The 16,767-nt window shown below is 35.2% G+C and overlaps 1 protein-coding gene across 1 annotated transcript in view; it reads left to right on the top strand.

Annotated features, from left to right (window-relative positions):
- The window catches only part of LOC127811585 (xanthohumol 4-O-methyltransferase-like), a 51,993-nt gene extending 36,468 nt beyond the window's left edge, over positions 1-15,525 (top strand). The window contains exons 2-3 of the mRNA XM_052351575.1: positions 14,820-15,062; positions 15,202-15,525. Coding sequence (XP_052207535.1) covers positions 14,820-15,062; positions 15,202-15,501 — 543 coding nt within the window. The 3' untranslated portion in view covers positions 15,502-15,525. The remainder of the gene's footprint in view (positions 1-14,819; positions 15,063-15,201) is intronic.
- Positions 15,526-16,767: the final 1,242 nt, after the last annotated feature.

Here is a 16,767-nt window from a genome sequence, read left to right as displayed (position 1 = left end):
CTCTCTCTCTCTCTCTCTCTCTTTTTCTTTGCTATTTCAAATCTCAAGGCATTGTGCAATAAATAAGGGAAGCACGATGAGAACGAAGGGCTAGGATTGCACCAAATAAAGGCAGCATCGACGATCAGCGTTGCACATCGTAAAGGACAAAACCATCAGAGAGAATGGGCACAATCTCCAACAATTGCTAAGCTGCAATCCACTGACACATGGATGACGGATTGTAGTTGACCCTCCAGCCCTTAAACTGTGTCATTATGCTTCACCATCAACAATCTCCACCTTGAAGCATTAACGATCAGACCCCAACCAATGTAGCACACTTCAATCCTTACCTTCACTGCTCATGTTAGTTTCGATTAACCAACTTTGACATGCAACAAGCCCAAGCAATGCTTGAATTTGGCTGCAGTCACTACCTTTGTTCCTATTGGTCCCTTAGGATATGGCCACTCAAGAGGGGGGTGAATTGAGTGATTAAAATTTTTCTCAATTTTAATAAATATTCTCGATTAATGATTTTATTGAAAAATATATATTTAATAAATATAATAAATTATATTTGAGATTAATAATAAATGTAAGCCACAAGATATAATAAAAATAAATACAATGAGACACGAGACAATTTATAGTGGTTCGGTATCTTCATATACACCTAGTCCACTCTCGCAAGGTCTAACCATCCTTGGAGTTCCACTAAAATAATTTCACCAAGGTTTCCACACTAACTCACATTGGAAACTAGATATACACATAGTACAATGGGTTCTAGGCAACTACTACACCAAGGTTTTCTCCCTAGTTTACCTTGAAAACTAGATTCACCTAGATTTTAACGGATCTAGGAAACCTATACAATCCTCAATAATAATTTAAATATTTACAAATAATTTGTCCACACTTGAACACAAATAAACAATTAATAACAAATTATACAAGGTAATAATATTTAAATAAATAAATGAATTTGTAACCTCAACTAGAGAAGTTCGGATCTGTCATATTAGACTTGAAGAACTTTTCTCCTCTCGTCTTGTGACTCTTCGGTGGATAAACAATGAATCTTTGAAAGCCTTGGAATGCTTGAAAATTAGCTTGAGAGCTTTTGGAAGCTTTGAATGTGCAATATGTGTAATGGATACTCAAAAAATGAGTTTGAGGGATATTTATAAGCATTTTAGCCACTAAAGAAAAGGTTAATATGAAGTTTGAAATTCAAAAAATATTTAGAATTTCTCAAACAATAAAAAAACGTGTCTCACATTTAATTCAAAAAAAATTTACTTTTTGCATGAGAAATCAAGATTTAAAAATTCAAATATAAATTTTTGAGACATAAATGATTAAAACAAGAAAACATATCTAAAAGCAATCTCCTTTAATTCAAAATAAATTTATTTTTTGCATGAGTAAGAGAAAACATGTCTAAAACTAATTCTCCTTAATTCAAAATAAATTTACTTTTTGTATGAGAAACATAAAACATATCTAAAAGTAATTCTCTTTTAATTCAAAATAAATATACTTTTTGCATAAGTAATAAAAACATTTATCAATAAATGAAAATTCAAACATAAACTTTTGAGACATAAATGATCAAAAGAAATAAACATATTTAAAGACAATCCACCTTTAATTTTAAATAAATTTACTCTTTGTACCCACTTTTAATTCAAAATAAATTTATTTTTTTATATGAGAAATAAATACATTTATATCATAAAAATATTTTTGTTAATCATCAAAACTTAATTAATATGAGCAAGTTGGCTGGATTGCACTCAATAGGCACTTTAAGGATTGTAACAGCTCCATCACTTACCTGGTCTCTTACAAAATGATACTTTACATCCAAATGTTTAGTTCTTTCATGATAAACATGATTTTTACATAAATAAATAGCACTCTGGCTATCAGAAAATAGCTTGACCTTACTTTACAGGAGATAAGGATTCTCGTAAGTCCACTACAACATTCTTCTTCACCCTAGGAGGTAACTGCATCAGTTGGAAGTCTCAGCTGCAGACTCTGGTTGTACTGTCTTTCACTGATGCAGAATATGTGGTTGTTACCAATGCTTTCAAAGAAGCCATTTGGCTTCAAAGTTGATCTTAGGCAGTTGCCAAGCTGCAATCCGCTGCGATATGGACGGCAAATTGTAGCTAACCCTCCAACCTTTAAACAATGTTGTTATGCTTCACCATCAACACACTCCGATAGTGAAGTGAGTAAGAAATTAAATTATCAGGGTGTTGATAGACCGAAAAGAATAATTATAAAATAGGCATTCTTATTAAAAAGGAAAACATTAAGATTGTGATAACTCTGTGAGACGCTTCAATTGTTGTTTGAGATGATAGATATATATGTTAACTACACATAAGCCCACATATTCGTCTATACAAAAATTTAATTCAAGCATATGACTTTTTAGCGGCCTTAATTAAAACCCTATAAAATTAAACACGTACTTGGTATTCTAGAGCCCACTAAATCACAAGAGATAATAATAAAAATTAGCCTCAAAATTCGTACACTTAGAACTTAAGAACCTTACCACGAAACTCTAACAACTTGGACTAATACCATGGCGGTGGATTTTACTATATATTTTATTCATTTGTAGTTGGATTGACTAGTAAAGGGGTGTAGTTTGCTGACTATCCTAGCAGGAAACGTAACTCAGTTTAACCAGTTGGGTGATGCCTTTCTCATTATGTCTAATTGTATTGTGGTGATTTACTGCAAGCAAAGGAGCAAATTTAGTCTATTTTGAGGACTTGTTTTCACCATCGTTATTGACATTATCGATGCCTTAATTAGTTTGCTAATCATATATCTGTATCCTTGTACCCACGGCACCTCTCTTTAATATATAATCTAGAGGCTTGGGATAGTTCCCAGACATGCAATTGATAATTAGACTAAATATTTTTAAATAAAAAGTAAAATTAGTGTGTTTGACTGTATAGTAGTAGAGGAGTGACGTTTGATGGTAACATATTACTTTTTAATATCTTTAGATAAAGTTTTAAATAAAATTGAGACTTAGTCTAGTAATAAAGTTATTTAAAAAATTATTATTATTTAGAGGTTATGAATTCCAATCTTGTTAACCTACTTAATTTTTATTTGTGTCTCACCGCACTAAAACCCACGAGGACTCTCAAATGCAAAAACTCTAAGCTCTTACATAGGGGCATGGCAAATGAATTCCTAATAATGAAAGATAAAAGCGTCCGATAACACAGAATGTCACACAAAAAGTTTAACGACATCCCAAGAGTACTACCATATAGGCCACGTGCATATTGTGCTTGGGCATGATACTAGTAGATTCGACACACCCAAACTTGCTATATCCAAGATTAACATCAGGCAAACTTTCCATATCTAGGCTTTTATGCAAATGTCCCATATCCTAGCTTACCATGCATGGGTAGATATTCCATATTCAGACTTGCCATGCATGGATCTACCTCACTAGGGCGTGCATATTCTAGTGTTGCTTACAATACTCAATCGCATGGTACCTCTTCTTACCATGTGTGTCCCTCGAGAGGCATTAAACAGTAACTAAATTTAAAAGCATTATATGTGAAGTGATTATTTTTCTTTCAATTTAAGTGTCAAAAGTAATTTTTTGGGGAGGTTTCAAGCAATGTTGGTGACATGCATCTAACAAGAAAACCATTTAAGTCTTCAGCAGTAACATGAGAAAGATTAGAACATACACGGGCAGATTTATGTGTGAGTTGGTTTGGGCCGAAGCGCACGACAACCCACAATAAAATTTAAATTTTGAAAGTATAAATTTTGATTCTTTACTAATAACCCAGCCCAATTTTTTTTAGCCCACCTCACCCTAAATTGTTAGATTCTCCCTTATATACATAGCTCAAACGATTACAAATTTATTAATGAAGATCCTTGAAGTATTCGATCTTATTATTTCTTAAGCCCTCCAAGTGATAATATTATCTCTTTTATCTTGTTAAGGCAAGGTTAAGCTTCAATTCAAATTCATTCATTGTAATTTTATTTCTAGTGAATATAATTTTTTTTAATTAGTAAAGAAGGATATATATATATAATAAGGGGTTATTTATAATTAATTTTTAAAATTTTAATTTTTCGCTAAAAACACTAAGATTGCATTTGGATATAATGTGGTTCAAATACTATTACTTTAAATATTACATTTTGAATTTTAAGGATCACTTCAAATCCTTATTTAATTATACTGCTTTTCTTCTGCTTCTACTATTCGGCTCCCCAAAGTGCTATTCAGCCTGGAAAATTCTATTTATAACCATAGAATTTGCTATTCGTAACTAGTCTAATTAAAATATTAAATTTTACTATTTACAGCCACATTTATTATTTTGTACAACCATTTATATGCCAAATATACCCTCCACACACTCAACCCTTAAAAACTACGCCCACGCGCATCAAATCTTATTATTCTTCTTCTCCTTCTCCTCCTTCTTCTTCTTCTTCTTCTTCTTCTGTGGCAGCGCCGCCGACTTTGCTTGCCTCGCCCACTTTGCTTGTCTCGTATAGTCTGTTGAAATCCCCCAAATCGCATAACCAGATAAAAATTTTGCCTTCTAGTTTGATTTCATATAGATGCGATAGTGTTGGGACTCGTCGGAGTTCCTAAAAGCCAGCCGATGCTTGGTTATCGCCCGAACCTAGGGATTCGGGGGAACTCGCACACCCCAAATCTCAATATTCGAGGGAACCCCCAACTCCCGAACAACGAGTTTCGAGGGGCTGGAGCTCCCCCGAACCCCGCTGTTCGGGGGGTAATTAGCTCCCCCGAACATCGCTGTTCGGGGGAGCTAATTGCCCCCCGAACAGCGGGGTTCGGGGGAGCCCCAGCCCCCCGAAACTCATTGTTCAGGGGGGTTGGGCTTCCCCGAACCTCATTGTAATAATATTTTATTAATTTTATTTAATAATATTATCCCATTGTAATAATATTTTATTTTAGTATTTGTTGTTAGATTTTATTTAAATTAATTTTATTTAATTTATAATAAAATGTCATAAATTTAATATAAATAAAAATAAATATAATTTTATTACAATTTGTATTTAACTCAAAAAAAATTAAAATTAAAGCAACATTAATTCAAAAAAAAAATATTAATCCAAATATTTGGGCACGATAATTTATATACTTTTGAAATAATTTATATAAAATCATTATATATATGTATATAATTATAATATATAATAATATAATATACATATATTATATAATATATATAATAGTATTATAATATATAATATATTATACACATTTACATTCTCCCAAACCCTGAAGTTCGGGAGAATGGATAGTATGCATATTATATATTATTATATGACACATATAACATTATATTAATTATATAATATGTTATATAATGTAATTCGAGAGAATTGCATTCTCCCGAACCTCAAGGTTCGGGATAATACAACTCTCCCGAATTCATAATTTCGGGAAAAATGATTTTTTTCAAATTTATGGATTCGGGAGAATTAATTTTTCCCGAATCTATGAATTCGGGGTGCTTACCGAATCCTGAAATTCGAGATTTCCCGAACACCCCGAACCCTGGGGTTCGGGGCATCCCCTAGCCCCCGAATCTCGAGGTTCGGGGGCATCCCCGAACCCCGAAGTTCGGGTGGGTTTTAAGGCGTATCTTTTATTTTTTAATTCATCCATCTTCTATGTATATGTAAATTATGTTATTGAACTAGTGATAGATGTTGTAAATTGTGTTGTTTCTCGACAAAACAGGAATAGGAATACTCGTTATCTTCTTCATCAAACTCTATGTAAATAATAATGGATAATAATCTTTCATCGCTAGTAGTAACTGCTGATAGTACTGGTAATTGGTTATGGCGAGGAGAATTGGCCTGAGCAATATTTAGTATTAAATAATAGTGGTTACGTAATGCTAAGTATTGAATAATAGTGGTTGTGCGATGTTCAGTGGGTGAGTAAAGTGGCTATGGTGATCCTGATCGAGAAAGTGAGTGAACGCGCTTGAAGAGTAATGATGGGTGGTTGAGTGTCAAATATTTAAATGAAGGGCAAATATGAGTTTTCATTTCAGGATATTTTAGGAATATTAAAAGTGGGTTATGAAAAGCAAAACGTATGGTTGCAAATAGAATTTCCCATTCAACCTCCTAAAGTGCCGCCCAAAGCTAAATTACAAATTCACCCATTGAGTCAATTACTAACCTACCCTCAATTCAACCCCCCTCCCCCCCCACCACACGTCTCCATTGATCCCAATCTAGAAGAAGGTAAGTCTTTTAAAGTGATATACACGTATATACACATTATTGGGTTTGATTGAAACTTTAAACTTAGATCTACGGAGTTTTGGGCATTGGATATTAGTAGTTTTTGGGTATGTTGGTCGATGGGAATAGGGGTGTCAGGTGGTTGCCTCTGATTGTCAGAAACCACTGGCCATTGTGGCCGGTGGCAACTGGCAGTGCGTATATACGCGCTATGGATTTGGCTTAAACTTTAAGTTTAGATCTACGGAGATTCAACCGTTGGATCTTGCTAATTTTTGGGTATGTTGGTCGATTGGTCATTGGGTGTTGGGTGGTTGTCTTTGATCGCCGAAAACCACTAGCTACAGTGGTCGATGGTGGCTAGCAATGTATTTTTAAATTTGGATGAAAATTAAAAATCAGATATACTAAAATCTAGCAGTTAAATTTGTCCCATTTTTTTTGTATGTTAACTCTTTTGACTTGGTGTTTGTAATGATAAGCTCTAATTGTGGAAAGTTTCGGCCAATGGTGGTCGCCGATGGCATTGGCGGCGACAGTTGTGACTGTTTATACATACACATATTTATATATACTTACATATTCTCTTTTGTAATTATTTTAATTTATATTATAAATATTGATATTTAATTATGAATTTGTATCGAAGATGTTGAAGTTAATATTGAATTTGTATTGTATTTGTGATCTTTGAATATTGTGAAGGTTAAAATTAAATTGAATTTGTTGAAATTTAAATATTAATAAATTGAATTAGTTTGTAGTTATTTTGTGAATCTTTGAATTGAAATTATTAAGTTTATTTAAGAATTGAATGGTAAGTAATTATTATTAATTTTATTTGAATTTAGATATTTATTAATGTGTATATATATTTGAAATTTATATTAAATAAAATTTAAGTTAATATTAAATTTTATATTAATATTGAATTTTAGTTAAAATAAATGTTATTTAATACAAATTTAAAATATATATACACATTAATAAATATCTAAACTCAAATAAAATTAACAACAATTACTTACCATTCAATTCTTAAATAAATTTACTAATTTCAATTCAAAGATTCATAAAACAAATACAAATCAATTCAATATTAACTTCAATATCTTCGATACAAATTCATAATTAAATATCAATATTTATAATATAAATTAAAATAATTATAAAAGAGAATATGTAAATATATATAAATATATATATGTATGTACAGTCACAACCGTCGTCGCCAATGCTGTTGGCCGAAACTTCCCACGATCAGAGACTATCATTAGAAACACCAAATCAAGAGAGTTAACATACAAAAAAAAAGAACAAATTTAACGGTTTGATTTTAGTAGATCTAATTTTTAATTTTCGACCAAACTTAAAAATACATTGTTGCCAACACCGCCCATCGTAGCCAGTGGTTTCTGGCAATCAGAGACAACCACCCGACACCCAAGAGCCCATCGACCAACATACCCAAAAACTAGTAAGATCCAATGGTCGAATCTCTATAGATCTAAACTTAAAGTTTCGGCCAAACCCATAGTGCGTATATATGCACTGCTAGTCGCCACTGGCAATCGTGGCCGATGGTTTCCAGCGATTAGAGGAAACCACCCGACACCCCTATCCCCATTGACCAACATACCCAAAAACCACCAAGATCCAATGGCCAAAACGCCATAGATCTAAGTTTAAAGTTTTGGCAAAACTTAATAATGCATATATATCTTTGCTAATAAAACTAAAGACTTACCTCCTTGTAGATCAGGGCTAGAACGAGCCCAAGGGACGTTTAAGGCTCAGTCGGACGCGAGAGAGAGAGAGAGAGAGAGAGAGAGAGAGAGAGAGAGAGAGAGAAAGAGAGAGATGGCCTGAACAAGAGGAAGAGATGAATGAGCCTACTCAAAGGGGAGCATGGGAGAGTAAGAGAGAGAGAGAGAGAAGGCCAAAATGAGATGAAGGAGGGTCACAAAGAGAGAATGTGAGAGAGAAGGGTGTGAGGGAAAGAGAAAGACATTTGAAATTTGAAACTTTAGCTACCTCCTTATCGTGATATCATTCGAGATATTGCAATATTTTAAATATTGCGATATCTCGAGGGTGGCACTTCAGGAGCCAAATAGCATTACTCCCCTATAAAAGCTACTATTGTATTCGTCTTCCATACAAGCAAGCAAAGTCTCTTCTATATGTAAGCTTAACCACATAGAGAGAGAGAGAGAGAGAGAGAAAAGTGAAAGGGAATGATTATGGACAAGGAAGCCATTGATGCAAAGGCAATGGTATTGCTTGATGCCCAAGCAGAGATATGGCAACAGATGCTAAGCTTTGTAGACGTCATGGCACTCAAGTGTGTGGTGGAGCTCCGCATAGTTGACATTATTCATTATCTCTCTCACACTTTTTTTCTTGCTATTTCAAATCTCGAGGCACTATGCAATAAATAAGAGACTCACGATGAGATTGAAGGGCTAGGATTGCACTAGATAAAGGCAGCATCGACAATCAACATTACACATCGTAAAGGACAAAACCATCAAAGAGAATAGGCACGATCTCGGGCAGTTGCTAAGCTGCAATCCGCTAACACATGGATGACGGATTGTAGCTGACCCTTCATCCTTAAACGATGTCGTTATGCTTCACCATCAACAATCTCCACATTGAAGCATTAACGATCAGACCCTAACCAGTGCAACACACTTCAATCCTCACCTTCATTGCTCATGTTGGTTTAGATTAACCAACTTCAACATGTAACAAGCCCAAGCAGTGCTTGAACTTGGCTGCAGTCACTACCTTTGTTCCCATGTCGGCTAGATTGTCCTCAGTTGGCACTTTAAGGATTGTAACAACTCCATCACTCACCTGGTCTCTTACAAAATGATACTTTACATCCACATGTTTAATTCTTTCATGATAAATAGGATTTTTACATAAATGAATAGTACTCTGACTAACAAAAAATACCTTGACCTTACTTTCCAAGAGATCATAGGGATTCTCGTAAGTCCACTACAACATTTTTCTTCACCCTAGTTAGGAGGTAACTGCATCAATTGGAAATCTCAGCTGCACTCTCTGGTTGTACTGTCTTCCACTGAAGTAGAATATGTGGTTATTACTGATGCTTTCAAGGAAGCCATTTGGCTTCAAGGTCAATCTTGGGTGGTTGCTAAGCTGCAATCCGCTGACACGTGGACGACGGATTGTAGTTGACCCTCCAGTCTTTAAACGGTGTTGTTATACTTCACCATCAATACACTCCGATAATAAAGTAAGGGATTAAATTGATAGGGTGTTGATGGACTGAAAATAACAGTTATAAAATAGATATTCTTATTAAAAAGGAAAACATTAAGATTGTGATAACTCTTTGAGACGCTTCAATTGTTGTTTGAGATGATAGATATATATGTTAACTACACATAAGCCCACATATTCGTCTATACAAAAATTTAATTCAAACATATGACTTTTTATCGCCCTTAATTAAAACCCTATAAAATTAAACACGTACTTGGTATTCTAGAGCCCACTAAATCACAAGAGATAATAATAAAAATTAGCCTCAAAATTCGTACACTTAGAACTTAAGAACCTTGCCACGGAACTCTAACAACTTGGACTAATACCATGGTGGTGGATTTTACTATATATTTTATTCATTTGTAGTTGGATTGACTAGTAAAGGGGTGTAGTTTGCTGACTATCCTAGCAGGAAACGTAACTCAGTTTAACCAGTTGGGTGATGCCTTTCTCATTATGTCTAATTGTATTGTGGTGATTTACTGCAAGCAAAGGAGCAAATTTAGTCTATTTTGAGGACTTGTTTTCACCATCGTTATTGACATTATCGATGCCTTAATTAGTTTGCTAATCATATATCTGTATCCTTGTACCCACGGCACCTCTCTTTAATATATAATCTAGAGGCTTGGGATAGTTCCCAGACATGCAATTGATAATTAGACTAAATATTTTTAAATAAAAAGTAAAATTAGTGTGTTTGACTGTATAGTAGTAGAGGAGTGACGTTTGATGGTAACATATTACTTTTTAATATCTTTAGATAAAGTTTTAAATAAAATTGAGACTTAGTCTAGTAATAAAGTTATTTAAAAAATTATTATTATTTAGAGGTTATGAATTCCAATCTTGTTAACCTACTTAATTTTTATTTGTGTCTCACCGCACTAAAACCCACGAGGACTCTCAAATGCAAAAACTCTAAGCTCTTACATAGGGGCATGGCAAATGAATTCCTAATAATGAAAGATAAAAGCGTCCGATAACACAGAATGTCACACAAAAAGTTTAACGACATCCCAAGAGTACTACCATATAGGCCACGTGCATATTGTGCTTGGGCATGATACTAGTAGATTCGACACACCCAAACTTGCTATATCCAAGATTACCATCAGGCAAACTTTCCATATCTAGGCTTTTATGCAAATGTCCCATATCCTAGCTTACCATGCATGGGTAGATATTCCATATTCAGACTTGCCATGCATGGATCCACCTCACTAGGGCGTGCATATTCTAGTGTTGCTTACAATACTCAATCGCATGGTACCTCTTCTTACCATGTGTGTCCCTCGAGAGGCATTAAACAGTAACTAAATTTAGAAGCATTAACTATGTGAAGTGCTTATTTTTTTTTCAATTTACGTGTCAAAAGTTTTTTTTTGGGGGGAGGTTTCAAGCAATGTTGGTGACCTGCATCTAACAAGAAAACCATTTAAGTCTTTAGCAGTAACATGACAAAAGAGAGGCACACTAATAGATTAGAACATACGCTGAAGAGCAAATTTATGTGTGAGCTGTCTTGAGCTGAAACGTATGGCAACCCACAATAAAATTTAAAGTTTAAAAGTAAAAATTTTAATTTTTTAGTGATAGCCGAGTCCAAATTTTTTAGCCCACCCCACCCTGGATTGCTGGATTCTCCCCTACATACATAGCTCAAATGATTACAAATTTATTAATGTAGATCTTTGAAGTATTCAATCTTATTATTTCTTAAGCCCTCCAAGTGATAATATTTCTTCTTTTATCTTGTTAAGGCAAGGTTAAGCTTCAGTTCAAATTCATTCATTGTAATTTTATTTCTAGTGAATATATTTTTTTTAATTAGTAAAGAATGATATATATAATAAGGGGTTATTTAATTTATAATTAATTTTTAAAATTTTAATTTTTGGCTAAAAACACTAAGATTGCATTTGGATATAATGTGGTTCAAATTCTATTACTTTAAATATTACATTTCAAATTTTAAGTGTCACTTCAAATCCTTATTTAATTCTACTGCTTTTTGGCCCCTCGAAGTGCTATTCCCCCCCCCCCCCCCCCCCCCCCGAATAATGCTATTTGGCCCTCCAAAATGGCACCCTCAGCTAAATTAAAAATTTACCCATTGAGCCAATTACTAGCATACCCTCAATTCACCTTCCCCCCATCTCTCTCTCTCTCTCTCTCGTTATCTCCTGCGCGACCTTTCCTCTTATTCCTTTCTATCTCTCTCTCGCACGAGCCCGCTCGCTTTTCTTCTTCCCCTTCTGGCAGTCTCTTTTTTTGGCTCATTTGTCTCGTTCCTTTGTCAACAACTCGTGTGTCTCGTTCTTCTCTTTCATTGTAGCTTTATCGTCTCCTCCATTGCAACAACTCCGACCATCTCTCTTTCTCTCTTTCTTGTCTGTCACACGTCTCCATTGGCCTAGATCTAAAAGGAGATAAATCTATTAAAGTGATATATATGTATATACACGTTATTGGGTTTGGCCGAATCTTTAAGCTTAGATTTATGGAGTTTTAGCCGTTAGATCTTGGTGATTTTTGGATATGTTGGTCGATGGGAATAGGGGTTTCGGGTGATTGCCTCTGATCCTCGGAAACCACCAGCTGCGATGGTCAGTGGTAATTGGTAATGCGTATGTAAGCGTTATATGGGTTTGGTCGAAACTTTAAGTTTAGATCTACGGAGATTCGATCGTTAGATCTTGTTGGTTTTTGAGTATGTTGGTCGATGGGCCCTTGGTCTCGGGTGGTTGCCTCTGATTGCCGAAAACTACCAACTACAGTGGCCGGTAGTGGTTGGTAATGTATTTTTAAGTTTGGCCAAAAATTAAAAGTCAGATCTACTAAAATCTAATCGTTAAAACTATCCCATTTTTTTGTATGTTAACTCTCTTGACTTGGTATTTCTAATGATAGGCTCTAATAATGGGAAGCTTCGGTCTACAGTTGTTGTTGGTGGCGTTGGCCAGGACGGTTGTGACTGTACATACATACACATATTTATATATATTTACATATTTTCTTTTGTAATTATTTTAATTTATATTAGAAATATTAATATTTAATTATGAATTTGTATTGAAGATGTTGAAGTTAATATTGAATTTGTATTGTATTTTGTGAATCTTTGAATTGAAATTATTAAGTTTATTTAAGAATTTAATGGTAAGTAATTATTATTAATTCTATTTGAATTTAGATATTTATTAATGTGGATATATATTTTAAATTCATATTAAATAAAATTTAAGTTAAAATAAATTTAATATTGAATTTTATATTAATATTTAATTTTAGTTAAAATAAATTTTATTTAATATAAATTTAAAATATATATACACATTAATAAATATCTAAATTCAAATAAAATTAACAACAATTACTTACCATTCAATTCTTAAATAAATTTACTAATTTCAATTCAAAGATTCACAAAACAAATACAAATCAATTCAATTTATTAACATTTAAATTTCAACCAATTCAATTTAATTTTAACCTTCAAAATATTCATAGATCACAAATACAATACAAATTCAATATTAACTTCAACATCTTCGATACAAATTCATAATTAAATATCAATATTTACAATATAAATTAAAATAATTACAAAAGAGAATATGTAAATATATATAAATATATGTATGTAAGTACAGTCACAACCGTCGCTGCCAACGTCGCCGGCGACCACTGCTGGCCGAATCTTCTCACAATCAGAGCCTACCATTAGAAACACCAAGTCAAGAGAGTTAACATATAAAAAAATCAGACATATTTAAGGGTTAGATTTTAATAGATCTAATTTTTAATTTTCGGCCAAACTTAAAAATACACTGCCACCACCACTGGCCACTGTAACCGATGGTTTATGGCGATTAGAGGTAACTACTCAACACCCAAGGACCTATCGAGCAACATACCCAAAAACCAACAAGATCCAATAGCCGAATCTCTATAGATTTAAATTTAAAATTTCAACCAAACTCATAGTGCGTATATACGCACTGCCAGTCGCCATCGGCCATCGTGGCAGGTGGTTTTCGGCAATCAGAGGCAAGCACCCGACACCCCTATCCCCATCGACCAACATATCCAAAAATTACCAAGATCCAATGACCGAAACTTCGTAGATCTAAGTTTAAAGTTTTGGCAAAACCTAATAACACGTATATATCTTTGCTAATAAAATTAAAGACTTATCTCCTTGTAGATCGAGGGTGGAAGGAGCTCAAGGGATGCCAGAGACGCTGTCGCATAGGGGTGGAGAGAGAAAGAGAGATGGCCTGAGCGAGAGGAATGAAGGAACGCGCCTACTCGAAGGGGAGCATGGGAGAGTGAGAGAGAGAGAAGGCCAAAATGAGGAGGGTCATGAAGAAAGAAGGGTGTGAGAGAGAAAGATAAAGGCATTTGAATTTTGAAACTTTTGCTACCCTCTCATATGGGGATATCATTTAAGATATCGCGACATCTAGAGGGTGGCACTCTGGGTGGCATTTCAGGGGTCAAATAGCATTACTCCCCTATAAAAGCCACCCTTGTATTCATCTTCCGTAGCACTACTCCCCTATAAAAGCCACCCTTATATTCATCTTCCGTACAAGCAAGCAAAGTCTCTTCTATACGTAAGCTTAAACACATAGAGAGGGAGAGAGAGAGAGAGAGGGGGAATGATTATGGAGAAGGAAGCCATTGATGCAGAGGCAATGGTATTGCTTGATGCCCAAGCAGAGATATGGCAACAGATGCTGAGCTTTGCAGACGTCATGGCACTCAAGTGTGCGGTGGAGCTCCGCATAGCTGACATTATTCATTCTTCCGACTGTCCAATCAGCCTATCCCAAATCGTCGCCGGCATCGACGCTCCTTCCCCTGATATCGTTAGCCTGGAGCGAATCATGAGATTTCTGGTTCGGAAAAAGATTTTCACAGCCACTCCTCCGTCGGATGACGGCGGAGAGACCCTCTACGGGTTGACCCACGCCTCCAAGTTCCTGCTGCACGATGCTGAGCTGAGCCTGGCGCCATTCGTACTTTTGTCGAGCGACCCCAGGGCTTTAGCCCCCTGGCGATGCTTCAGCAGGTGTGTGCGGGAAGGTGGGATTGCGTTCGAAAAGGCACATGGCAAAGAGATATGGGACTATTGCTCCGCCAACCCAGATTTCAGCAAGGTCCTCAACGCTGCAATGGGATGTACATCCAAGGTCACCACTACCGCAATCGTCGCTGCGTACAAAGATGGATTTCATTCCATTCGGTCGCTAGTGGATGTGGGCGGTGGGATTGGAACTTCGACATCCGAGATCACCAAGGCCTATCCACACATCAAAGCAATCAACTTTGATTTACCACATGTGGTCGCCACAGCACCTGAGTACCCAGGAGTTACCCATATTGGAGGTGACATGTTTGAGTCTGTTCCAAAGGCTGATGCAGTTTTCATGAAGGTAATGGAATTAAATTTGGAAATACTTTAAACACACAAAACATAACAAGTTATTATTAGTTAACTAATTAAGCAATATTCCTGAATAGTATTAACTGTCTAGATGGTTTAATTTATTTTCTAATCATGAATTCGTGCAGTGGATCTTGCATGATTGGAGCGACCAAGACTGTGTGAAGATCCTGAAGAACTGCCGGAAGGCAATCCCAGACAAGACAGGAAAGGTGATTCTAATGGAAGTGATTCTGAAGCCAGATGGTGAAAGCATGTTTGATAACACGGTATTTGTGCACGATCTGATAATGCTTGCTCACAGCTCTGGTGGAAAAGAGAGGACCGAGGCTGAATGGAAACTAGTGCTGGAGAAAGGAGGCTTCCCACGCTATAACATCATCCGGATCCCAGCTTTGCTTTCCATCATTGAGGCCTATCCGAACTAAATCATTCTCTCTCCAATTCCTCCATGTATGGTCCTCCTATAAAAACGTTATATACAAACGTTATGTTATGTAGAGATGTTGTACCATCTCTCTTCATTCCAATAAAGAGTATTCTATTGTGCTATGGATCTAAAAATGTTATTCGGGCACTTAAAATAACACTTGGTTTGATATTTTTGTTTAGTGTATTGTACATTTGCATTGATTGGAGACATAATACAATATATTAGTGTAAGAGTACGACGCTAGTTAATTTTCACTTCTAACTGTCCAAATAATATTTCTGGACAAAGAATATGATTTTGAAAAGCCCACAAATATTCCAAAAGCCACATCAAATCTCCTCTGCCAAGACATATAAAATAATTTATGTATATTAAATGAAGTTAACTTGCAAGTGAGAATAGCATTCAAAATATTTTTTTCTATAAAAATTACCTATTTATTTTAATTAAAATTATTATTTAAAAATTCATAAAAAAATTTATAGTCCTATTTCAATCGCCTGTCCATAAAATAAATTTTATTATTTAAGGTCCAAATTCTGGTTTCTCTTTCACACTTGAAAAATAGGCTCCAATTAATAATTTTTTTCTTTTTTTATTAAATAATTATTTCTTTTTTTTAATTAACACATTATCACGAACGCTCTCGCTATTCGATTCTACGATATCAGCAAAAAATGTAAATCAGAGAACTCAACAGCCAATTTGATCCTTAGCCCATCGCAAACGTGAGGACGAACAAGTAATTTTTAACTTTTAAGATCACTCTAACTATTAAATTTTTTTCCCTTATTAGAGCTTGAATACGGAATCTAGAGCCCAAAAAACATCCACCCCAAAAGACTATTCCTTTGGCAGCGGAGGTATACCCTGGGGCTGGAATAGTTATTTCTTTCTTCTATTGTTAGGCGTTGGTTTATTTCCAATTTAAAAGTGCAATGCTTTATGAGAGAGTAGGCCTCAGAACAAGGGAACTGAAGTCACAGTGAAGTTGAGAAGGGTAAGAAAGGGTACTCCATGACGGCCAAAACCAGGCCGGGCTCAACATAGCCGGTGACTCCTTCCAAAATGGACTGCCGGTCGTCTTTCTTCTCCGGCACCGTCACTGACAAATTCCTCCAAGTCAAGAAGATACCATTTCCTCTATAACCCACTTCTCCCAGATAGTTATTAAGCCTCATTACAGAGTCATCATGGATCTGTGGTTGCTTGGAGTGATTCAGCTTCACATCCAGCGATCTTCCGATCTGCCTTCTCCGAT

This window comes from Diospyros lotus, chromosome 10 (genome assembly GCF_014633365.1).
Source record: "Diospyros lotus cultivar Yz01 chromosome 10, ASM1463336v1, whole genome shotgun sequence".
NCBI classification, from domain to species: domain Eukaryota; kingdom Viridiplantae; phylum Streptophyta; class Magnoliopsida; order Ericales; family Ebenaceae; genus Diospyros; species Diospyros lotus.
The sequence above is the reverse complement of the archived record's forward strand: the minus strand, read 5'-3'. Positions and strand labels throughout refer to the sequence as shown.